Source organism: Neodiprion pinetum, chromosome 6, assembly GCF_021155775.2.
Source record: "Neodiprion pinetum isolate iyNeoPine1 chromosome 6, iyNeoPine1.2, whole genome shotgun sequence".
Lineage (NCBI taxonomy): Eukaryota > Metazoa > Arthropoda > Insecta > Hymenoptera > Diprionidae > Neodiprion > Neodiprion pinetum.
Genome location: NC_060237.1, coordinates 7,967,115 through 7,992,132, shown reverse-complemented (window position 1 = coordinate 7,992,132; position 25,018 = coordinate 7,967,115). Strand labels below are relative to the sequence as shown.

Sequence of the window (25,018 nt, the reverse complement as noted above, 5' to 3'; positions counted from 1 at the left end):
AAAAACAAAAAAGAAGCTCCTTTCTGTTGAAAAAAAGTATTCTTCCAAGGAATTTGTTTATTTCAAAACAATATTTTTTATAGACTCAATAAAGCAGATAAATTGTTCTCTGAAACGAATATTTACTTTGGTTGGATACACACACTCAATAATTCGTGTAGCTGAGACAAAAAACCGATTTATTTATGTGACATAAACAAGAACCAACAAGATATTATTTCAAATTCAATATGAATGCGTTCAACTGTATAACAATGTGAAAAGATTTCTCATTTAAATCATTATACCTACGTTTCCTTGAATGTACAGTAATTGGTTAGGAACGCAAATTGCCTTGTTCCAATGAAAAAGCGAAGGAAATATGGGAAAAAACCCGAACATTTTTTCGTATCTGAAGTAAATGGATTTCTAAAATAACCTACATGAAATTTCTCAACTCTAATGAAACGTTACGTTTACTTCATATCGTTTATAACTCCCGTACTGATTCGACGGGATTCAAACACCTAAATCCTGAAGCTTGCAAGCTTAGAAATGCGCCAGGGTGATAATAATTTCTCGTAAACACACCGACGCTCCACCCTTATACTCGTAATGCCGTAAATTTTTCAGCAGTGTGTATCAATTATCGCAATCTTTAAGCATGGCCGATCGGTGTTTTGTCTCATCACGTTCTACCCGTCGCGTTCGAAACGGAATATAAATAATCCACCACGCAGCGTTAAAAAGAAGAAGCATTCCCTCGGCCCATTAGTCGCGGTTAACTCTGATCTGTAATTATTGTGAAAATGGGAAATAGAACCCTTGTATTTAATTTTCGTCGGTGTATGGTGTGTGGGAGGCTTTAATGAGGAAGGATATTGCGAGGCGCGAGGGAGGCAGACCGAAAAGGATAGATAGAGGATGCGAGGTGGCGTTAGGAAGTTAGGGGGTAATGCACCCCGTAGAGGTACAACCTAATTAGCCAACCCAGCCTGTCAAACCTGGAACTTGGACCGGTTTCTCTCCCGCATCTATCCACTGCGAAATACGTTCACGGTTCGATTATCCCTGTTTATCAATTTCATGCCCGGAAGGACCCCCCACTCCCCCCCCCCCCCCTCCCCATATACGTATACAATTGTAAGCAAATCGCGAAATCGAGAAATTTTCTTGCAAATTGGTCAAAAACGCAGGATATCCTTCGGATTTTACTGGCGGTATGAAATCGCGGTTTGCCATACGCTGCGTTCACTTTTACCTGAAGAGAGGGAAGGAGAGAGGGGGAGAGGAGGGGGAGGGGCGGAAAGATAAAGTGAGGAGAGACGGAGAATGATAGAGTTGGATTTATCTAGCCAGGTTACGAAATTTGCATGTCAATGCTGTGTAATATAAATTACATGTAATTACCTCTCGCTTTCCCATTCCTCATGAATTTTATATCGTCCATGTATACTTTAGTCCATATAAATCGTTGAAAATATAACGCAGTGGTGTGTGTCACATGAACCGATAAATTACGCGCATTTGTAACACATACTTACACACGCGTATTATTACAGTTGTTGCCGATCGATTCATCGAGTGCATCTCTGTATAAAATATCGTCGAATTCTTTCTCGAGTTCTAACTATTCTTTAATTCTACCGAGTCGACCAGCCATTAATTGAGCATCGTGATTTTCCCGTCTCACTTGTATAATTAACGAGAATTTTTAAAATTATTATTCACTTATCATGTGCATTCATATATATAAATTGTAATCTTCTCAATTTCCGTTTAAATTGAAAAGTTTTGCATCAGAACCAATAAACACGAGGCGAGATAACGCGGCTTGTAACACGCATTCGGAGATTGTTTTTAATTTGCAAACTTTTTCCAGACAAAGAGCAGAAGTTTTCAACGTAGAACTGTGGAAGCGCAACCTCCGACGCTTGGCTTTTAACGACCGGAGAACCGGATGTTGAATGGGATCTAGCCTAATGTTTACCTTTACAGCCCGACATTTCCCCACCTGTACCGCTTTCTATACCTCCAGTATCAGCTGAGAAAGAACATCGCTGAGTTGTTCTAGAATTACGCGCTATACCGGCAGGTACGAAGATAATTAGAGAAATATCACTTAATAAAGTTTCACCCTTAAGCTCGGCTCGGGGATCGTTTTGTCTGAGCGAAAACGCCCCCGCTTCCGTCTTACGAGAAACGGTGTATATTATTTACGCGATTTTAAACTTTTTACGACACTATTCGCTACATTATCGACAGGCGCGGAGAGAACAGGTTCTTCGGAAACGAGCAAAGAAAAACGTACCTCCCGGTCATGTACAACGAATCATTTATTTCGTTTCAAAAATCGATGAAAGACTCTTCTCGGCTGCGGTAGAATTTGATGAAGCGCTTTTAAAGCGTCCGGTATTCCCGGGGCGAGGATAGCAGGTGGAAAGCAAGGTGCTGAAAGTGGATGGTACATTTCATCGAGCATACAGTGGAGCTTTGCACGCGTCATTTGTCACGCTTTTTATCTATTAGGGCGGTTAGGTCCGAGTCACGGATCGATCGAGGCCCGACTCGATTCCCCGCGATCTGCACCTGATCCCTAAGGTCTTATCTGCGCCTGATCTCCGTTATTCCCCTCGCCCTTTTACCCCCGAATCGCAAACCGCGCCGTGATTCTCTTACGGGCGCAGCACGGTTAGAACGCGCGCTCGAACAAGTGTTTGTTTAAAGCCCTCGCTGTGTCCGCAAGGGTGCCGGGACGAGGGGCGGGGGGGGGGGGGGGGGGGGGGGGGCTGACAGGGCGAGGGGCTGGATGACACTGATTTAGACGCTATAAGTCAACGCCGACACGCAATTACCCCCGTTTTTCCACCTTTCCTTATACCCGAGCCGCAGACTCTCAGCCCTGAGGCCGTTTCCCACCGAAAGAAAATCGCGAAAAAATGAGCCCGGAGAATTCGCATTTCGAGAGGATATCCGTCCTCCCACGTTTCTTTTTTTTATTCCCGCCAGTTTATATTGTAACCTACAACGACCTTGCTCCCGGCCGCCGTTCACCCTTTCACTCAAGAAAGTCATACATTTTACCAGTTGGAAATCAGATTGGTGTTAATATACAAGGAATCCGAATTACCGAAACGTTCTTTTAAATCGCGGGGTGTCAGTACGGATAACTGAATAATCGTTGGAAATCATTGAGAGATAGGGTTCGGGAAATATCAGCGAGGAAAGCTTTGGAAATCAGAAAAATCGTTGTATAATTCTTGCAGTAAACGCCGAATGGTCTCAATTCGTTAATGTTCTATCGATTTCTATATTGTTACGTGCTTTGGTTAATTTACAATTAATCCAGTGATTTTCATTCATTTCCAATGACTCCCCAACGTTCGGGATTATTTACACTGATTTCGTACGATTCTGCCCAACGCAGAAATCTCTGAAAATTGCCTAGAACGTTGAGAAAAAATCGTTAGCAACGTGCTGAGATAACCTTTGATATCAACGTTAAATTAAAAGTCAAACGGAATCAATGTTGATTAATTGGAATTGTTCATTCGGTTCCGAAGTGAACCAGATCGGTTCAAAGCTTTCGTCAAACCGATTTTGTACGTTCGTTGATGGCAGAAGGAAGCTTCATCTCGTGTTCGAAGATCGACCTGCACGGGCAGCAAACTAGACGTATGTTGCGTCAGTCGGATGAATTATTGATTCGATGATCTTGTTAACTGTTAAAAGCGGTTTCAATTGGCTTATTGCTCCGGGCATACATCTCCCTTTTCATCCACATGTACGACTTATCTTTCAAGCACAGGCCTGACAGCTCCGGGATATGTTTATGTATAGGCACGAAGCCACGCGGGTCTGCTTTCAGCACCGAAAATCCCGTTTACTCATTTGAAAATTTTTTTCTTTCGCTCCCCTGATATTTGGGGGAAAATGCAGAACATGCGAATTATCTCTTCGTGAGATAGGGAGCTCAGATTGCGGTATTTTTACTCTCGTTAACTGCAATTGTTATTTTTTATTTATTCACTCACGTTGCGCCTAGAATCTTGGGATGGTCGTTATCGGTAATTTATCTAGTCGCGACTAGGATAACTCGAAACATAATTATTTTCACCATCGGTCAAAAGAGAATCATCAAATATCATTGCAATTCAATGACAGGAGTCGACGAAATGAACGTGTAAAAGCTTCTTACATTTACGTTGTTGCTACTTCTACAAATCTATAAAGCGAAATATAGTCAAAACTATCTGAGAGAAATCGCTTTTCGTTACAGTGGTGAACTTCATGATTTTATACAGCGAAGCAGAAGCAATTAGTTCCAAGTGTCTAAAGGTGCGATGTGGATAATATTGAAAAATACCGAAATCTAGAGCGACGATATTCTCTTCGAGGCAATCGAGCTTCCCTGAAATCGGACCGACTCGATTCTGGGCTTATAACTCGAGGGCGACTCTTGATTTTCAGATTTCGTTCCGTGTCAAAATTGCCCCAGGAACACGGGGGAAGAGCAGACCTCCCCTCCTGTCGTTTACCATCAACTCATGCACGGCTACCCAAGTTTCGCCCTGGGCGCAAGAATTTTCGGTAGCGACGGGGAAACGGCTATATGTATATGCATCGCAAAGACTGACAATGAGCCATGCTCGATATAGGAACGAAAATCTCTGTTGCGAGTCGTTTCGTTTAACCTAATTCTTATAGATCAATTTTCACTCGCGGTTAAATGCACAACTTTTTTATCTCATCGTAAATAAAATTGTACAAGACACGATTTGAAGCTAAATTATCTTCGGGAACAGTTCATTAAAAAAGACTGTACGTCATAAAAAAGAATGACAAAAAAAAACACACACACACACTGTACAACGATTTGAATCAGATTATTTTTCTTCTCGGATATAGCGATTAAAAAACTATCTTACCGATGTTTGCTATATTATTGTACTTATTTCAATGAATCGGTTGTGTCGAAAAGTTGTCGCGTTCTAATTGGTGGCAATTCGCTATTAATTAGCCCGATTAATGAACCATATTCAAAGCGGACGTTTACACACACACACACACACACACACACACACACACACACACACACACACACACACACATAATATTGTACATATCTGCATTCGTGAAACACAGTTATAGAAGGACAGAGAGAGAGAGAGAGAGAGAGTAAAATTTGGCAACTGACGAGAATGGATATCGCAGGATGTTCCGTCTGTCGTAGATAAGCGCGTGTAGGTGGAGATATTACGCCGCATTCACGGTAGGTGGTACATGTCACGATCGAGAGATCTGCGTATCTCCATCCTTGAGCTAGATAGAAGTTGTTCGGCTATTACAGGTAACCCAAATCCTTGAGATTCGGTAGAATACACCAGAGGGTTTGGCAGAACGGGGAGAGAGTCCTACCGGAGAACGTGAGGCTCGATTCGGATTCCGTGCAGTGAAAGGAGGGCGGGGGTGGGACAGAGATGAGGAATGGCTGAGGGTGGAATTCAATTTCCATCCTAACCAGAGAGGACCTCGACTCGCGATTCGTCCCAGCTAGCTCAATACCGTACTGTATCTCCTTCGCTACTGATAACCGCTGATTTCACTCCCTATTGAATTCATTTCTCTCCCTTTCCTCTCTTAATTCTTTTCCGCAAGATAGAAATATGCCAAGTCTTCCCTATACGGAGCACCATGAGCTATATACATATATGGCATTAATTACACCGATGATTGCAGTTAAAAGCTTTTTAATATTCTGTACACACGGGGATCGAAAGTCCTTTTTTTCAACACTTACTTTTACGTATCTTCAAGTTTTTGGAAAATGAATCACGATAGTTCGGCACTTCCAGACGAAGCGATTTCTTCGTTCAAATCACTATAGCTTCCGGACAGAAATGTTTCAGCAACTCGCGTAGCTTTGGACGTTGAATTCCTACTCTTGGAAAACTGGGAATAACGAGGAACGCATGTTATTTTTGAAGATCATTTTGGTTCTGGGATCTCCTCGAGGGATGTCCCTGGCGCACGGGGTGAGGTTAAGTTACGTGCCTTGCGTTAAGCAAAGCCTTTGACCGCTGCTGGGAATGCAAATACACTTTGTGGCCCCCCGCGATGCCTCTAAGCCACCCCAACGCCCGCCCTTATGACGTTACTCGAACTGGAGTGTGGCCGAGATTCGTCGTCATTCGTCGAGGAGACGCGGAATCCGGGAGGCGTGCGGGGCGGATGAAAAAAGGGGGTCGAGCCGAGGGAAAAGGGTTCGGTTAAACCGGCCAGAAGTGTGACCACTTCGTGTTCTACGCGTCCGTTTGTCTAATTGCTTGCTTTGCATAGAGGCTTTAAGAGAGTTCGTCCGAACGTGATGTCATCAACGGAGACGGGTCCGACGAATTGTATTTACGAATTGTCTTGTACACCGGGGTATAAAATTCGCACTGAGAAGAAATTCCAAAAGCTCGTAAATCGGGATGAAACTCGTTACCCGGGATGCGGAATTCGATCCTGCTGCGGTGTCGTGGGTCGATTATCTTACAGGTATGCTCACTCACCTTCTCTTTTGTTTCCTCTCCGCTGGTCGGGCTTCTCAAACTTCGCGTCACCCGGTCAAAGTGCAAATGCAAACCGAAAGTCCAGGAACTCCGGAATCCCGCGGGGGTCGCCGATGGAAGTGATTTCGAACGATGTTCGACACACCGAGTCCCCGGGTACTCTGTCCTCCGGGGCCTCATCGCCGCAGTGCCCACGGAGCGAAACGTGACGGGTGCGGCTTTCCGGGTGGGACCGGAAGCGGCGCGTATGGTCGATGTGTAACAACCGCTCAGTGCTGGACAATAATCTCTTGGTGAGATTTATTCTTCCAAACGACGTTCTTGGCTATCGGCCGTGAGGGTTTCACCGAGGATGGGTGAACAGGACTTGACTTACGACGCGTTTCCGATTGCGCCGGATTGATGAATCCAACCGAAGCGGCAATTTCGTACCTTGTTCCCGCGGCGGGCTTTGAGAAACCCGCGATGAATATTATCCGTCTGCTTGTTGGGCCGATCATTCATTAGAATTCAATACCCAGTCTTTGAAAGATTCCTAAAAAAGAAGGTAAAAGGCAAAACCACGAGGAAAAGAAAGTTAAGTTGCGATCGATGAGAGTCACGGAAGCAACGTAAAGCGAGCCTGCTTTTCACTCATCTTGTTATGCTTGCATGCTTTTCTGCGAACGGCGTAGTCTCTTCTTCGAAAAAATGACAGAAAGAAGGAAACTGAAAATCGGTGTCAATACGAGTCTAAATTCAGCCTCCAAACTCGATCCTACCAAGGTTCGTATACAAACCTACTTTGAAGAAAACTGAACCTAAGAATTCTACTGCGACCCTCTTACTCCTAAAAATTTAAGATCAATCCCTGCATCGAACCTCCAACCCCTAAAAATAAAAGCACCTGTAACCTCCTCTGTAGATATATTATTACAGTGACATTCAAGTGTTTACAATGAATAATACAAGCGCTATTTTGACACAATTTTGATAAGTTTCAAAAAAATATTTTCAAGGTCCGTTTTTCGATAAAAATCAGTGCGTGTTTAGAACGGGTCGAAGATGAAGACGTAACGACCTGCATCAAAATGCCATAAAATCTTGCGATACAATATCGTTTTCCAACAGTTCAATCGAGAGCGTTTGGTGAAGATTGTTCAGCACGAGCTTCCGAGTCCTAAGTACGAAGATCCAGCGCTAAAGTGTCGAATCCTAGACTCATATTCCCTTCATCCGTTCTCCCAGTCTTTCTTATCGCAGGGTGAATATCGTCGTTCGTTGTTTTTTCGCGGATAGCCAAGAGGGAACAGTCTTGCCCCGCAGACGAGGGGGCGTTGGAAATTCGTTAAGATTTTTCCCGCTCCGAGGCGAGGCGAGCTGCAAGGTAAAAGACGATGGAAGGAAACTTCGGGCTGCAGGGATGATAGAAGGATACTGTGCAGCCGAGGCGAAAAATGAGGAGAAGAAAATAAAGGCACGGGAGAAAAATGCACAAACGCACAAAATGAAAAACAAAAGACACGCGGGGAAAACTCTCGGCCGGGACTCGGGGAAGTAAATTTATGCTAATGCGTCTGCCTTGGAGACTTTCGCCCTCGCGTCTACTTGCACCTACACACCTTATTCCTCACCTGTAGACTTAAAGTTTCTTTCACGCATATCTAATATAACTAGCCGAACGGTGCACCGAACATCCTCGCTAATCCTTTCGCGGCTTACACAGATCCCGATTAGTATCAACCGCTGTTTCTAAGTGAAACTGGGAGTGAGTGAAGACACTTTGTGCTTTCAAGCATTTCAAACGAATCAGCGTTTTTAAAAGCAGAATACGAATTCGGCACTTAAAAGTCTACAACAGTTTCTTTCTTCTCGAATCGAAAGAAAAATATGTTATGCAGAACCTTAACCCCTTGATTTATCGTTTCAGTTACCCAACACATGGTATCTTGGCCTCATAACGGAACTTGAAGAAAATTTTTGATGGATTTTTCATTCGGTGTATCCAGTTCGAAATTCAGAAGAAACCATGAATCGCATGAAAAGGTTCATCTCCTGTACACGATGGCTGAAAAGTGGAAAACTTGATCTGGTAATCCTAATTTCAATTTCTCCATGGTTTTCATTTGCAAACAGCTGTAAATTCTAGTGCAAAATTTGATATGGACAGTTTATTTTTCCGTATAAACGTCGTTATCGCGTTATTCACATTGTTCCGGAGACTAATTAGGTCTTATTCAACAACGCGTCGTTAGCATTTTGCAGCCCGCAGCGCCTTATCGCGCAGGGCTAATTAATTAACCTTGTCAAAAATTGCAGTGTGTCTTCATCCTGACGTCTTGGACGTACGTTATCAAGATTTGGACGAGCCTGAAGTGAAGAAACGGTAGCCAAGATTCTATAGCATTGGAAAGGTGAGTTGGTGATTCCGTCTTATCCGACGATGAGTAAACATTGTCGGTTGGATTCTTTAACTTCGAAATAAAATTATGAGAACTCGGAGACATTTTGCGAGGAGCGACATGAGGAAAATAACGTTGGTGAAAAGGAAGAGAGTAAGAGAGAGAGAGAGAGAGAGAGAGAGAGAGAGAAATAAGCTAAACAGAAAAGAGAGGTAAAACTAACACAATAAGAGTCGAAACGTATATATGTAGGAACTGCGAGGACAATGGGTGAATGGAATGAATGGCGAACAGGAAACACTTCCCATCTGAATTTTGAATGCCTGTGTCGTGACTGGCGAGGTGTGTCGATGAAACTAGCCGACTGAATTGACCGTGGCTCCAAAGCACATACGACGTGCGTTAAAGTGCAGCCCGCGTGAACATTGCTACATCCGATTTATCGAGGGGGCCGGTCGCCCCTGTAAAAATGGGCGCGGTTGTCACCTTTCGAACTTCAAACTTTAACCGATCACTTTGTTCTCCTTTTCCCGTAAACACAAACCAACTTTGGCCGGTCGCTGCAAGCATTCGCATTTCCCTGTCATCATTTTTTAACTTTCAAACGATGAAGCTTGAACAAAATATTTGAGAAATAGAGAAGATGCTACCTTGGTAGAATGCTTTAGGATTTTATATTTTCGTAGGATTCGTCAGAGATTTCTTCCAGACGAAAAACTGCAAGCAATGTAGCTACGCCAAAAGAAATTTGTAGTTACGGTTGGACTACAGTCCTTGACTATTTTCATCTCTTACTATGACCGAAAAATATAGTTTTGGCTACCAAACGAGAGTGCATTTTGTAACTGTAACCAGAATATCTAGTTTGCGTTATATTTCTTTTTTACTATGGTCAAGTCGTACCATATTTTCTTGTAATTATTGCGATGATTTGATATTGGCACTAGAATAAATTGATAGTAAGACGTTATTTAACTGAAAAAATGTATGAAACTCAAAAAGCAGCTTAATTAATTGCAGAAAATAGCTGCTTGTATCACATTTTCTTGTAATTCGAACAGTGTTTAGAACTTTATTACCTATACCCATTACATTAGAATTTTGTAGGCATTATGTAATGGTTGAAATTTTTCTCAGTGCGCCATAAAATACTACAATAATTCTGACGTTGGGCTCTCGATGATTGGATCAGATATTGTGAATCTTGTAACAAACGTTGCGGTAAGAAGGAAAGTGTGGTTAAATTCTTGAAGCTCGGCTCGAATTATTTCTGATTTTATCCATTAAAATTTCGATCCAAGAAATACATTGAACGGAAAAAAATGTCGATCCGTACAGAATACGGAGATTATAGTCGGGAGTGAAAAATCATTTCGTGTGGTTTTCGATCAGTATTAATGCGAGGGCTGGCTCACCTCGAGTTAATCCGTGAAACAAATACCCGGAAATTCTGATCGCAAATTAATATTTAGCGGAGATAAGAAACCGATCTTGCAAGTGAGAAAATTGGAAAAAGCTTATAGCGATAAATCATATTCTGAACTCTCGGAACGATGATTGTAGATCATATCTCTTTGCGAATCTTGAATCGTCCGCTGATTGATCTGTCTAATTTACAATCGTCCAGAGGTTTAAATCATTTTGGCACTGTCTGCAGAGTACTTTTGCCAATCTTGACGCAGACGACCCTCCGGGACACGAAATTCGCGCGTCAAGTGAAGTGCTCGGTGGTTTTCTTTAATCAACTTGCAAAGGAGCGATCTATTCTGCTGGAAGTGAGCACTGCGAATTATTGTATCTTTTGAACGACAGAACGGTGAACGGGTGCGTGTAACTAAAGACGGGTATTTCTCATCGAATTTCTAAATTCGAGTCCCTAGTCATTAGCTCTGAGTCACATGCATTTATTATCGATGTAACGTTTTTATTTAAATGCAAGTTATTGACTTTTATTGCACTACGGCAAATGCAGAAAACGGATAATCAATTGAAATACATGTCCCGAAAAATAAAATCATTCCCACACCGTGTTAAGAATATTCCATTCATGATCGCATTGAATGAGATTTGTGAACGGAATCTTAAGTTTTTATAACCTGGCAACGCTTCTAATGTGTCAATATGACGGTTTCTTTCCAACACTGAAATGAGTTTGTGCAAAAAAGCAATACTACATCTTCATAACTTTGTATAAAATTGTCGTTTAGACATCTCTGTTATTTTTCTTCAGCTTATGTAGCTTGTTTGTTAATTATCAACCGATGTCTAGCGAAAAAAAAAAACGGCAAGACGAAAGAAGTTATTCCCTCACTTTATAATTTATTTCAAACTTATTTTTCTATATATTATAAATAAAAATATGGAAGACCATAAATAGACCTGATTTAGTAAAACTTCGAATTTCTGCGATAAAAAATAATCAGCTTGGTACAAAAAATTTTGTTAAAATCCTAATTGAAATTTTGGACTTTGATGAGAAACATCCACACATAGTTGGAAATTTATGAATGAGAATTCGATGGTTGTAACTGCATGTGATACACGCAGAAATATTCCCTAAAACAAATTGTTATCGCGTCACGTTTCGAGGCAATTATAATCCGTGCGATTTACCGGATTAATAACTTCGCGATAAGGTTTAATGAGATTTGCGGTAGCGAGAATTGGCGTTGGCAAAATTGGGCTCATCGGTTTGGCTAATTCACAAGTTGGTAAAAGATCCCGTCAAGACAGCCGTTTGTCGTCGTTTCTAAGTTCATTTTGACTCGGATCTGATTAACCGACTCACGGCTTCCGCTCGTCTGGCTCTCCTCACTGTTGCAAAGGATTCCCGAGTTTTTCGTCTACGCAATTTTCACCAAGACCAGTTCGGGCATGCGGCTCGATATTGCGCGAAAACTCGAAGGTCCGAATTAATTCGCCTCAGTCGTAATCGCGAGCAGGCCAATTTTCGTTTCTTCGTTAAGAATATAACCCGATGATCAATCGGGGTGTGTATCGACCCTCGGAACCGGAACCCGATTACGAGGGATTCGTGGCCGGAAGGCAAGTGGAAATTCTCAAGACGTAAATGATTCTCTGACGAACCATTCTAATTGCGACGACGTGCTTTGTCTCGTCGCGCGGCAATTACTTTGTGCAAAAATTAAAAAAGAATACCTCCCGAAAAAAAAATAACGTATACACGTAACCGCGTGTGACATTCTGTAACATCATTTATCCCTCGTCGAAATTCGCGGGGCCTTGACGTGTTTATACAGACTGCAACTCGCGTTCCACTTCTACGATTCATCGATCCCTTTGTTGGATTGTGCAGATTTTGCGCTACTCCGAGTGACGATACATCGGTTGAGAACTTCGGCGACCGCAGCTCAGAAGCCAATTTGGTTAACACCGAAATGGACAACTTGTCGATGGAACCGCAACGAGACCCCGATGAAACACCGAAACGGAATTCTCCCGAACCCGTTTTCAAGCAACCGTATCTGAGGTCAGTACACATTGCGTCTTGAAGTTGAGATTCGATGCTATTTACCGCAAGGAAAGCAACGGAATTCAAGAATTCACTCTTTTTGTCATATAGAAACAAAAAAAGAAAAATCGTCGTAAACGCCTTGACGTGAAATATAGGTAAAATGTATTTTCTTTATCGTGAGGTGACACCTTTCTTTCGAAATCCAAGAAAACCGACACGAGCAATTTCGCTACCGAGCAATTTGCGAAATGTCAGAACGTGTTACGAGGCCAGTGAATTTTGTCTGCTGTTGTTCCGTTGATCAAATGATAAAGGAATCATCGAGGTATGCAAAACAGGGCGTGTATTTCTCAAAAACATATTTTCATTCCAGAACCGCTTCCCAGTACGCATTGCCGGAAAATGTGTACAAAAATAGCGACGACGGAAGGTTGAATTCTCCTAATGTCGATCAGGACCCGACGAGAGACGCTGGGAAATACAATCCGGCTTTTCATTCCGAAGAGGATGATACATTCGGTCCGACAATTCCGAGGGTGAACAGCCAGGTGGGCTAAAATTGTTCTGCAATTGGACTGAAATTATTCCAAAAATAAGCAACTTCGTGCAATTTTGAAATTCTGTACAGAGTCTTCGTAGCAACGGCGGCTCCGATCCAAGACTCAACAGACGCAGATTGGACTCTGGTCAGTCGGGTTACAGGACTCCAAAAAGACCGGCTAGTCTACATCTTGATAATGCCAGTCACAGAAGTATCACCTTGGATAGAATCAGTTCCCAACCCAACGTAAGTCAAAGTCATTTATAAATGATGTGCGAATTCGTGATTTAACTACAAGACTGCATGACTTTTAGAATAGATAGAACGTTAAGCGGTAAATTGCGGTGAATTAGTTTAAGATCGTGAAAATAATTCTACGACGTCATTTTTCTCGCTTGAAAATTTCGAACGGAATTGAAAAATTGCGATGACGGAAGTTTTGTTAGTTCGTTATTCTTTTCGAACAACCACATGTCATCGTATAATCAACCGTGATTGATGAACGAAAAAGACAAATTCCAGACGGCTTGAATCTTCGTTCACGTGAGCGAATCCGTAATTTCCTCGATTACTCAAAGTTGACAAATGCATTGTTTCCGTCCCGCAGGAGACATTAATAAATATAAGTGACGCATGCGGCGAACATCGAGGCGGCAGAATTAAGATAGGATTAAAAACCGATTTATACAGTTGCCTTGATTCAATCTGTAAATTAGATTAAGAGCGATCGCTGGTCAGATAACAGGTTCGCGGTATGTGCGACTTTATCGCGTACAGATGAACCTGCGTCGTACCGATAAACATCGTATATTTTGATTTCTTCGCATTTCCGCTCATCGGGATAATTATACCTATAATTATTATTATTGCTATTACTATCAATCGATAACGATCAGCTGAACGTTCATTCTCGTGATCGTTAACCCAAAGTCTGATCACGGACTCCGCGTCTTTCTATCGTTCAAAAATCTTGACTAGGTTTAGGTACTATTTAAAGCGAACATAATACAGGGACGAGGAGAAAATGAAGGGAAAGAAAAAAAAACGGAAGTGGAATTACAGCGTCACTTGTTTTCCAAAGTAAAGGCGACGAGGCCGAACCTACTTATGTCGGCAAATGAAGTTTCACGAGTCGATATTCTCGTTAGCTTTTGAGTTAAAGAAAAATGTATGTAGGGAAAGTTGAATTGCTTTGAAACTAGAATTTGCTGTCAAGAAATCTTCCTACCTCTCTCACCCCCCTACCCCCCCCCCCCCCTCCCCCTCTCTTTGCTTGTCTCTTTTTCTCCCGCTCCTTATCTTTAAGTATACATTTTTTCTCAGCGCGAGAAGAGGTGTGAAAAACCGATGCACTTAATTCGAACGAATTGATTTTACGCAGGGTTCAGGGTTACGTGTTTCACGGAATATGTTGACACAGAGAACAGCGAACACCTTGTGAAAGAATTAAGCAGTCAAGTAAAAGACGACTACAAGTGTACTCACAATTGCGCTAATTCCAGCAAAGTGACATTGCTGCTTGTGTTTCGTTTCTATCGGTAATTGAGAATCACCAATGTTCTACTCGCAGCGAAAGTCAGGGCAGCGAAAGCCGCAAACATGAGACTATCTTAGTTCTAGTCGAACACTTCGGTCAGTGCGGTTTGGTCTTTGATCTGCAATGGTCCATTCCTGGAAACGATCCAAGTATCGCCAAATTATCGGACAATTATTAACAGTTGGTATTCTTGAACCTCCAGTGAACGAAGTGTAGTCTCACACAAAACTACGCTTACCAACAAAACATATCTCAAAGTTTTAGATGCGAAAAAAGAACATTGATGTAATCAGTTTGTATGTAAGGAAGTGTTGAAAGTGTCGTTTAATCTTTGCATAACGCGATCGGCATTTACTTGCACAAGGAAAGTTGGCTCAAAGTTGCGGAAGGATGCTGGCCTCGGTGATGACGCGTTGTAAGTTTACTAGATTTACAAATAGTTTAAACAATCCTTAACAAAGTTCAGAGAAAGCGTCGATTTATCGACACGTCAGTGTCACCGATTTCATTCGCCGGTGAGGAAAAATTGATTGAATATTTTTATTTATTTTTTATTTTTTTTTGACAAGTTTATTGAAATCGCGTAAGTTAATGGCGAGGAAACTGCCGTTCCAGTTTCCGGTTCGAGGATACCGGGAATAATGAATAATCATGCGCGGTGAAACGATCAGACGAGGAGAACGATTTTATAGACGAGTAGATCCTGTCCTCGCAGGTTGTTTTTGGTTTTTTTTTTTTGTTCTAGTCGTCCCCAAAATGCAAGCCTGTTTTCATTAGCTCGTGTATGACTGGTTGAGTGGAGAGGGTACCTAATCCCCGACACGATGCCTGCCTGCCCGTTAATTATCCACGAATCGTCAATTTCGTCTTTGAAGCGAGCTCCGCGCGTCGTGTCGCGAAAATTGAAGTAATTAAAATCCGCGCGACGAAGCAGAATCGAGGCGGGTATCGATAGTTATATTTACGTGGGTTTCGTTGGCGGTGCAGTCATCTACTTTCGGTATCGGACACCCGCTGCCCGTTGCCCTGAAGCGTGCCTCTTGTTACATTTCGCGCTTCAACGCCTCGCAGCGAAGTGGAGCGCATCCTGGGGGACTTTCTACTCCTCGGAAATATTCTACTAAAAATACACGGACAATTATATGCACAAACTGGCAGCACAACCCGTTACGCAATTTACACTTGCGGATAATTGTCCTTTGCAGCTCGTTTCTTTCGTCAAATGCACAAGCTAGACGTATTTTTACACCTAGAGCGATCGATTGTGTTTGAAAATTTTTAGTTTTCGAACTCCTTGACCGGAGGATGAGTGCATGATGTGAACTACTTTCGAATGTTACTAACCGAGCACAAGAAACTGATGAATTACGACCTTCGTTCAGTTTTCTCTTTTGCCATTCAGGTGGTTTGCACATTTGAATCTTTTTTCGAACAAGAAATTTATTGTAATTATAGGGAGTTGCGTTGTCGGTAATAGTGGCAGAAAAAGGTTCGCGAGGCATGTCAAAACATCGAGTTATTATTCTGACTTGTCGTTTCGGGCTTTTTATTTGGTTTCAAAATCAGGCTATGTCCAGGACTGATTCTAGGGATTCTTTGCGCAATCTTGGAACCTTACTAAACTTTTATTGCAGTCGAATATTACGGTGAGCACAAATCAGAGGCGGTGAATCACACAAGTAACGAACGAATATCGGACAGTGGGGTAAAACTGATGTGGCTTGAAAATTCCAAGTTTCCATAACCTGAATCGATGATTCATTATTTGTAATTAAGCGTTGACGTTGTCGAAACTCCGGCTGAATTTTCGTCTGCAATAGAATATTAAAAATGAAATTAGAACATGATCTAATTTTCTTCTGTCTTTTTTCATAATGTCCCAGAATCGATTGGAACGAAACTGGATTTCGGAGCCGGTGATTCGCTTAACGTAAAAACCACGCACAATTTTCGTCGGCTTACTCGGTAGTTTTTCGATAAAAATGAGAGAATGGGGATTTATCCGGTTGAATGCTCTCGGTTAACGGATTGTTTTTAACTTGTAAAAACTTGGCAGGTATATCCTTCTACGATAAGTCAGTCTTTAAACCAAGTTTTGATGTTTAAACTATCCGCGCGCTTTCTCCCCACGTAATAATTGTTACAAGCTAATTATACATACTAAAAAAAGCACGCCTATGCATATAAAAAGTAATTTCCCTATCGCGTGAGAAGTAGTTACGATGTATTATATAAATTTTCATCCAACCACACTCCGATAGCTCTAAACCGTATAAAATAAGATAAATTCGATCGTATACCAAGTTGTAAAAAACGTAAATTGTTTAACGAATGATTTGAATCAGCGAATAAAAAGGAGTCTGCCTTTACTTGATTTCAAAGATATTCTATCGCTTGCAAAAACTGATTTTGGAACAAGAAAAAATGATTTCATCGTTTACGACCGTCTTCCATGTCGGATCGTATTTGGAATATCTCTCAATGCATGAAAATCTCGAGGATTGTAAAAAAAAAAAATTAATTTTCGCCTCAAATCATCTCCGGATATCTTCTGCAATCACAAATAAAAAGTATACAATAGAAAATGACCGTTTACACAGGGAAGCAGTAATGGCAGCATGGTACTGCAGCTGGTGCTGCCTCCGGGTGCCCTGAGGGACATGACACAGGAATCCGGAAGTCCGAATTTCTCATCGGTTACAGACATTCCCAACGAATATTACACACGACGTAAGTTCCAAGCCTTGAATCTTCCGGACTTTGGCCCATTTCGTATCAGATCGTTACATCTCGGTATAGTTTCTTTTACGTTATATTCATGTAGTCCTCTTCGCTGGAATTGCAACCTCCACAACGATGCCGCTTGCAGGGTTTTCTTGTTACTATATAAAGCTCACCTTGTTCTTAACAGGTCGATTGGCCGAAAATCGATACCTTTTATTAATAGTCGGAACAAATTTCTATTGTTTTTAATAGCGAATTCAATTTTGTCATCTTCTGATCGTAATAGGTATCATTGCAATAGTGTAAAATGAAATGTCTGACGGTTCCAACATGATAAAAAAGTGTTTTCCTGAATTTGTAGGAAATAGTCTTTTGAATAAAATGAGTCATCGTAGAGAGAAAAGGAACGAACCTATTACACTATTCACCACTTTAACGAAATTTTAAATGAAGAATCGATATCTAAGCTCTGGTCTGTAATTTCAGTATTTTCTATTCACGAAACGATCTTCGTACATAACTACTCAATGCACGATCAAACTCTAATAAAGTTAATAAAAAGTATGAATTTTTGGTCCATCAACCTCCGTAATAAAAACAAACAAAAGTTTCTCCCACCGCGGCAAAAGGAAAACCTTGTTTTCAGCCCCAAGCGTTGTCAGTTATGGGATCGGAAGTAAAGGTCGTGGGACCGAAATCCACTCCTTGAAGTCGCCCGGACTCAGCAGAGACTTTAACAGCTCGGCAAGTTTGCATAGCGAAGCTGTTAGCACACCCGGACATCATCCACCGCCATCTTCGTGCGATGAAAAAGCACAAAAGTTCAGGTGAAGTAACGATACACGTGTTGCATATCTTATCTGCGTATGACGTAGTGAATAACATCCTGAGTAATATCAAGATTAAGATGAAACTCACCTTTGGCAAAGTGACAATTACGCGCAAAGATCGATCATTGCCCGGAGATACATATTCATTTGTGCGTAAATTAGCATACAAGCAAATGAAACGGTGTTAGTGAAACGGCTGATTACGGCATTCGATTACCCCGCAGCGATTTTCGAACTCGCGATAAAATGACGACCATAATTATCGTCGCTGCAGCACCGTTTTTAACTTTTCAGAAACACATCAGATTATCATTATTATGCCTGATGTGAAATCAAATTTCAAGAATTACACCCAAGGTACATATTTTAGAGGAAAATCAGTTGCCGCATTTGTTATATCGCTGAATAGTAGAATTTCTTGATAGAATTTATGTCAGTTATGCATGGATGTATGTACATGCATTTGTTTATTTTTTATTCTCTTTTGTACATGTTCCCGACGTTTGTATTGTCGTGTATTGAAAAGTGCGATCGAACAAGCAACAGTTCTGCATCCTGAGGGATAATGATAATAATAAAGGAAATGAGGAAACCTCGAAGATAATAAATAACGCGTATTTACGGGTTGGGAACTAACGATACTTCAAACTTTCGCGGCTGTCGAAACCAGAGACCGCGGTGGGATTTTATACACGGTACAGCGTTGCAGTATCGACTGATATTTTGTAATATTTTATATCTTGTTTGCTAATAATTGCAAAACATCTATTCAATTTTTATTTCTCTCATTTTTCTCATTTCACGTTTAAACGGTACTCTTTGCGGTGACTGATCTGCACGCTATAGACACACTCTCGGGTAAACTCGTAATATAGCCGTAAGCTTGAATGATGATTACAAACTTGAGGTGCACATTTTCTACCGTGAAAATCGTGCTGAATTTTCATTAATTTTACTCTTTATTCTCTTACCACAGAACTACTGTCTCGGTGGTACTGTCCTGTATTTACGCAGTTATATTGATCCCATTGGCCTTGGTTATTTACATCGCAGACCTTTTGAACGAAAATTCTTGGCTGGCTTCGGTGAGTTACACGCACATACGACTCTATCCAACGCGATAAGTTCACCCTTTATTAACAAATTATGAATATAGAATTATTACACGTTTTACTTTGGACTTTTTTGTATCTCGGAATATCGTATTTCCTGCAATTATTCGCTCGTTAATGGATTTCCAATAATTACGTACCAATAGCTTGATACATTTTGCCGGCAATTAACTATGTTCCAATTCAGGTTTTTCCGCCGTTACAAATTGTTCGATAAACTAATTATTGAACTTCGTTTTTTCACACACATCAAAAGTTTGCCAAAACATATGTGAACTCTCATCCATCGTATTAGTTTCCGACCTGTTTTCACGTCGTATTTTTCTTTCAGGCATTTAATCTGTACTTGGTCCTCGTCGGATTCTTGTACCTGATTTATCTGTTCTTTGACATACGGTTCTACGTCAGTAAAGGAAAAAAATATTTCAAAGCCACGACAAATTACGATAAAGAAGGTAAGATTGTGTTAATGCGATGGGATGACGTGCGATCAATTATAAACAAGGACCGAGTATAAATATTCTCTGTCACTGATTGCCACTCGATTACATCACGTTCTATAATTTATTGAAATTTGATTTATATTTTTACAGCTGGTAATGATTATAATTTTTTTTTACTCAAATTGCATCTTCAATCTATAGTATCTCGTGTATACTAATCGTAAGATCTTTAGATACGCCTCGATCGATAATCGTACACCTGGTCAATCATTGTCAATATTCAGGATTGATAAAAGCAGATTTTCATCCGTGAATAGTTTTAAACCAATTATAAATTATTAGCTTTTCTTCTCCTAGTGTGATTGATAATATTATTTATAAGCAGCTGCATTTCGACTGCTCAATAATTTGATGCCAACCGTTATTACATTTTCTACAGACTTATACTCGTTTTTCATTTCGTGTTTGATCAGTAGAAATAATAGATTTCAAAATTGGCAAAAATAAATAATTATTCACGTACGCACAATGACGTACTGTTGATTCTAAGCCCTAACCATGGTTCAATATTCTATGATGAATTGATTAATAATTCATTACACTTATTAAACAACAATACATCAACCACTGTTTCCTCGATATTCAAAATCCGGAAATAATTTGGATTAAAATGTGGCAACAGGGTAGGAAAAATAAAAGGAAATTGAAGATCATCTAATTTCAGATGACGTCAACTCGGTGGATCTGAATATGAACAACATCCCAGCACCGAATCATGCATTTTGCTTTGCATTAGGGAGACATGCTGGCAGTATTTACTTGCGAGTTGGTGCAACAATTTTCTGTTTTGGTCATTTAATACATAGTGGATTAATACTTTTTTACGAGGTACGGAGGAGGTGCAAATTCTTAAGTTGTTCTCGTTTATTTTCTTTTCTTTTTGAAATTACATTGATTCCACGATGAAACCCGTTCTAATTGGAATTCCAGATCTTGTTTCTCACGTCCGAAGAATTCTACGCGTGCTTCAGTGCCGTTGCCCTTACTTTCGACATCTTATACCCTACTTATTCGTTCTTCCTATTGTTCTTCATCTATAAATATTCAAACGTAAGTATATTGTTGATGTTTGAAAAATTTATTAACAGTTTCCCAATGATAGTCTGCAATTTCGACGCTTTAGGATAAGCTTACAAGTCGCAATTCGAAAAATGTCTCTCTATTGGCCTGCATATCGGATATTCCATAGAAAATCAATCAATTTAAAATTTTTTAGGTGATCGGTAGAAGCTCGAGAACTTCATTATTATTCTATTCGTTGTATTCAATCACTTTTGAGTATGAATATCCAAATCCTCCTAATGTTGCATCTTTTTAAAAATCCTCGGAAAATTCGTTCCATCATGAAATCAATCGTAAAATAATTGGAACAGAAAATCAGATGTTTTATAATTTGTTGAGAGTTTTAAACAAGGTTCGATTATTTGTAACTAAAAATTGACCCCATAAAAAAAAAAAAATTTAACGAACACTAATTAAATGTTTTAGAGATGTTAGTATTATCTAATAAAAATCCGATAAAATTATAAATAACGTGGATTGAAACTGGTCGTTTTTGGAATACCTCATATACGACTCGTTTTACTCACCGGTTAGTATATTATTATTTCACCGTGAGTGTGATTGCCTCGAAATATAATATTCATGAAAATATATAAGCCCGTAGTACCGGCTGTAATTTTGCTAAATGCAACTGATTTCGCACTATTCCAGTCGCTGCACACATCGAACCAAGCCCAATTATCTATGTATAAATAGATTACTCAGCATAGCACATCGTGTTTTGAACTCACGTACACCAATGCGAATTAAACGCAAATATGCGCAAGCGAATTTTCATCTCCAATTCTTTCATTGTAATTCGCGCATTTATCCCCTCGGTGTATATACGACAACGATTGCTTATAATAATATTAACCTCAGAAACAATTTCACCTTGTATCCTTCGGAGTTAAATTCTCTCTCACCAATTTTCGTAGATTTGTGTGCCAAAGTGTGCAGAATATATCTTTTTCTAAACTTCCTCTTTCCCTCTTTCAAAGTCGCTAAAACGATTTGAAATATTCCGAAGTTATCGATTATTCTGTGTCCTGCGTTCAAATTTTAACTAAAATCCTTTAAATTGTTTCGACAAATTACTCAAGAAATTCTGTGCGATGTTTCCTGAGTGTTTTTTTTTTTATTGTTTTTATTTACTTTACATTCTCTGAACTCTCGTTTGATATTTTATTTTAGTTACCTGCATTTTATCCCATTGTAAAAAAATCGAGTCTCCTCGTAATAATCAAGGGAGCTGAAAAATCCGTAGAGAATTTTCCTCAACGCTTATGTGATATTTCAGGTGATTATCAACCACTGCAAGGAGCTTGCAAGGATATTGATTATGCACACGATAGCGACTAGCCTATGCTTTTGGATATGGGCAATATTCAGGGAGAGCACCGATTCGTTGTCGAGACACGCGAACGCTGCTGACGCGGTAAGCATTCAACTTGCTTTATCCTTCGCGTTATTCTGACCGGAGAATAATAATTGCGAATGGTAATACAGCCGAGATAATCCTCTGTATCGAACACCTTTTTATCAGGAAACCGAGGAAGACACATCCGAAGTAACAGCCCTCATAACTGAGGACGGCGAGGCTTCCGTCGCCCTGCCGTTAACCTCCTACCAGCAGAGGGGAGCGAAAGATTTGATAAAATTCTTGAACGGAAGCTATTTCACCAACGAATGTCACCAGACGGGGCTTAACACAATCTACGAATGGTTTTCTCCGTACCTATACCCCTTCACCATAGAGTACAGTATTCTCATCGGTAAGCCGCATCATTCGTCATAACGGACGCATTTTTCAATGTAGATTCCTTGCACCTCGAGGACTCTGACAAGAAAAATACCCGGGATATGCCTTGCGGTTTTTCTGTATTTTGTGACAAGGTTTAATACGTCAGAAAAGACCACGCGCGTATTTTTAACGTGCCAGTTCGGCCGTTTAAGAGGTAAAAACGAAAAAATAAGCGATGCCACCCCTGAGAAAAAAAACTATGTACAATAAAATAATGTCGAATTGGTTTTGTCAGAGCGTACTAAGAAAATTGATTTTTGGGGCCAAGTTCTGGGGGCGGTTTTTACCGTTTAAACGGCTCCATTACCGCGTAGAAAAATAAAAGTCTACCGGTTTTTTGATACATTTACACTTGAGGTACTTTTCTTGCGAGTCAACAGATCATGATACCATCGTCATTGATTTCTAGTCGGTGTATTATACGTAATTTGGGACAACATTGGGAACTGTAAACGAGGCGGTGGAAGTTCCGCCGATGGTGTACCTTGTCCTCCTTTGGCCGGACCCTCGGCCGGGAGCAACATAATCGTGCACGCGGATTGCCACCATGCCAACAGAGGCCTATTCGCGGGATTGTTGGTGCTCGTATTTTCTATAGTATCGATAATACTATTTTTCGTAGCATTCAGCGACTCGTGAGTATATCACGGATTTACGGATCCGTGCATTTTCATTCGAGTTAATCGAGCGGTGAACGCGGACTCCAGCGCGAGTAAACATTCCTGGTACGTTGCAGGCAGTACATACAAGTCGGGAAGACGATTAACAGTGTGACGGAGCTGGTTTTGCTCTCGATAATGACCGTCACGGCCCTCCTTGCCTACCATCAGATAAAGCAACTGGACGTGAATCATCACCCCGTGTCCCTGCTGGACGATATCCTGCTGTTCATAGCTGTGCCGGCGTTTTTCTTGTACGCCTTGTTCAGCATCGTACCGGCGGTGCAGAAACAGGACTGGTTGAAAATATGCACACTTATAATAGGGGTGAGTTTGACGCTTCTGATACGATAATTATCGCAAATTTCATAACTCGATTCTGCTTTCTCCAGATGATTCAGATCATGATTCAAACCCCCCTGATCATCGACGGTCTCAGACGTTGCTCGAACACGAAGAAGCTGCGCAGCAAGAGGCCCGGTCGAGAGTTGATCACGTTCTTGATCATCTGCAACGTTGCTCTCTGGATCATCGAGACATTCGAAATCAAGTCGACGAGCAAGCAGGACGACAGATACGATTTTTACGGACTTACTCTTTGGACTATCCTCAAGCATATGACCATACCGCTGACGATGTTCTACCGATTTCACAGCTCCGTCTGCTTGGCTGATATTTGGAAGAGTGCTTATGTACCAGGAGAGTTTGATCACCATTAACTTATTGTTAGATCGCTTTTGATATCCAACAAATGATAATTACAATAATTACCCGATCTCCTTCTACCGAACATTTTTTACACTCGACAGGTCGAAGACAAATTCACAACACCTTTGTAATTGTTTATTTACTGTCCTATGTTAGCATGTCACTCCCTAAGAGTATAGTATCGTTGTTGACTAGTACTTAAGGAATTCCGTGTAAGATTATATCATGCGTGTACTGTGTGCATGAGAATTATGATTGTGTCTTGTAAATAGTAAATTAAAATTAATATATGCACGAAGTTTCTAATGATGAAGAACCCTTGGCATTCTATTGGTGTTTCATCGCAATACAAATTTATCAAAAACTCAGTGTAAAATAGAGATTATATGTACTCTTGAATGTCGGAATCCTTGTTCGATGGATGTGCATTTCGTTGGATAACATCGTCCATATGTCCGATAATTTTTTCCAACGAGTCCTCGATGAGTGTTAGTGGTAGATGAAAAAAATAATTCCTCTAGTGTTTCAGCGCGTAAGGTAGAGACTGAAACGCCACTGCCAATTACCATCCGAAGCAAAACACGGCATGCGAAAGGTTAGTTGATATTTTACCGACATCTGCAAGCTTTGCTGGAGGGATCTACCTCGGTTCCCGGTTTTAGTACTGTCCTCATTTGGGAAATGGCCTCATTTGAAAAAAGCATAAATTGATTTATTTTACTGATCGATTAACGTCAATGAACAGCCTGAAAAGACTAGATGTAATGGAGATCTGAACTGATTCCTTTTTGAAAGGTTTACCACACACACTTTTGATCATAATTGAGGAATTTTTGATTCAAGGGACAAAAACCAAGCACGTATGAGATGGGTATATAAGTCAGTCTTGAAAATAATTTGGAGCTATAAAATAGTATTCGATATCAAATTCTAGAAGAAAAGGTCAGAATTTTGAAAACAATTATTTTTTGCTGTAGATTCGAGAACTCTGGTTGGACGTGCTCTGGGGCTCATTTTTATAGGAACGTGAGTCTTTGCCGCGGAAAGTACGAAACACATTGCGGCCATCTAATTATTGCTGGATTATTCCCAGCGGATTTTCGAAACCTGATATAGACGTATTGATAGTGAAAAAAAACACAACAGCGCACAGTTTAATGTCATTGCAGA

The 25,018-nt window shown here is 40.7% G+C and overlaps 1 protein-coding gene across 3 annotated transcripts; it reads left to right on the top strand.

Annotated features, from left to right (window-relative positions):
• Positions 1–8,442: 8,442 nt before the first annotated feature.
• On the top strand, positions 8,443–24,146 carry LOC124221686 (proton channel OtopLc-like). Of its 3 annotated transcripts, XM_069137202.1 has the most exons (16): positions 8,443–8,604; positions 8,832–8,926; positions 12,231–12,404; positions 12,763–12,937; positions 13,018–13,176; positions 17,068–17,197; positions 17,838–18,018; positions 18,998–19,106; positions 19,465–19,588; positions 20,301–20,464; positions 20,567–20,686; positions 21,978–22,115; positions 22,224–22,452; positions 22,891–23,116; positions 23,218–23,467; positions 23,533–24,146. In XM_069137202.1, the coding sequence occupies exons 3-16, from the start codon at positions 12,313–12,315 to the stop codon at positions 23,857–23,859; spliced, it is 2,424 nt and encodes an 807-aa protein (XP_068993303.1). In that variant the 5' UTR covers positions 8,443–8,604; positions 8,832–8,926; positions 12,231–12,312; the 3' UTR covers positions 23,860–24,146. The 3 variants fall into 3 exon arrangements, with proteins under 3 accessions (XP_068993303.1, XP_046487869.1, XP_046487867.1); XM_046631913.2 differs by lacking the exons at positions 8,443–8,604; positions 8,832–8,926 and adding an exon at positions 10,609–10,689; XM_046631911.1 differs by lacking the exons at positions 8,443–8,604; positions 8,832–8,926 and adding an exon at positions 11,647–11,959.
• The last annotated feature ends 872 nt before the right edge of the window (positions 24,147–25,018 follow it).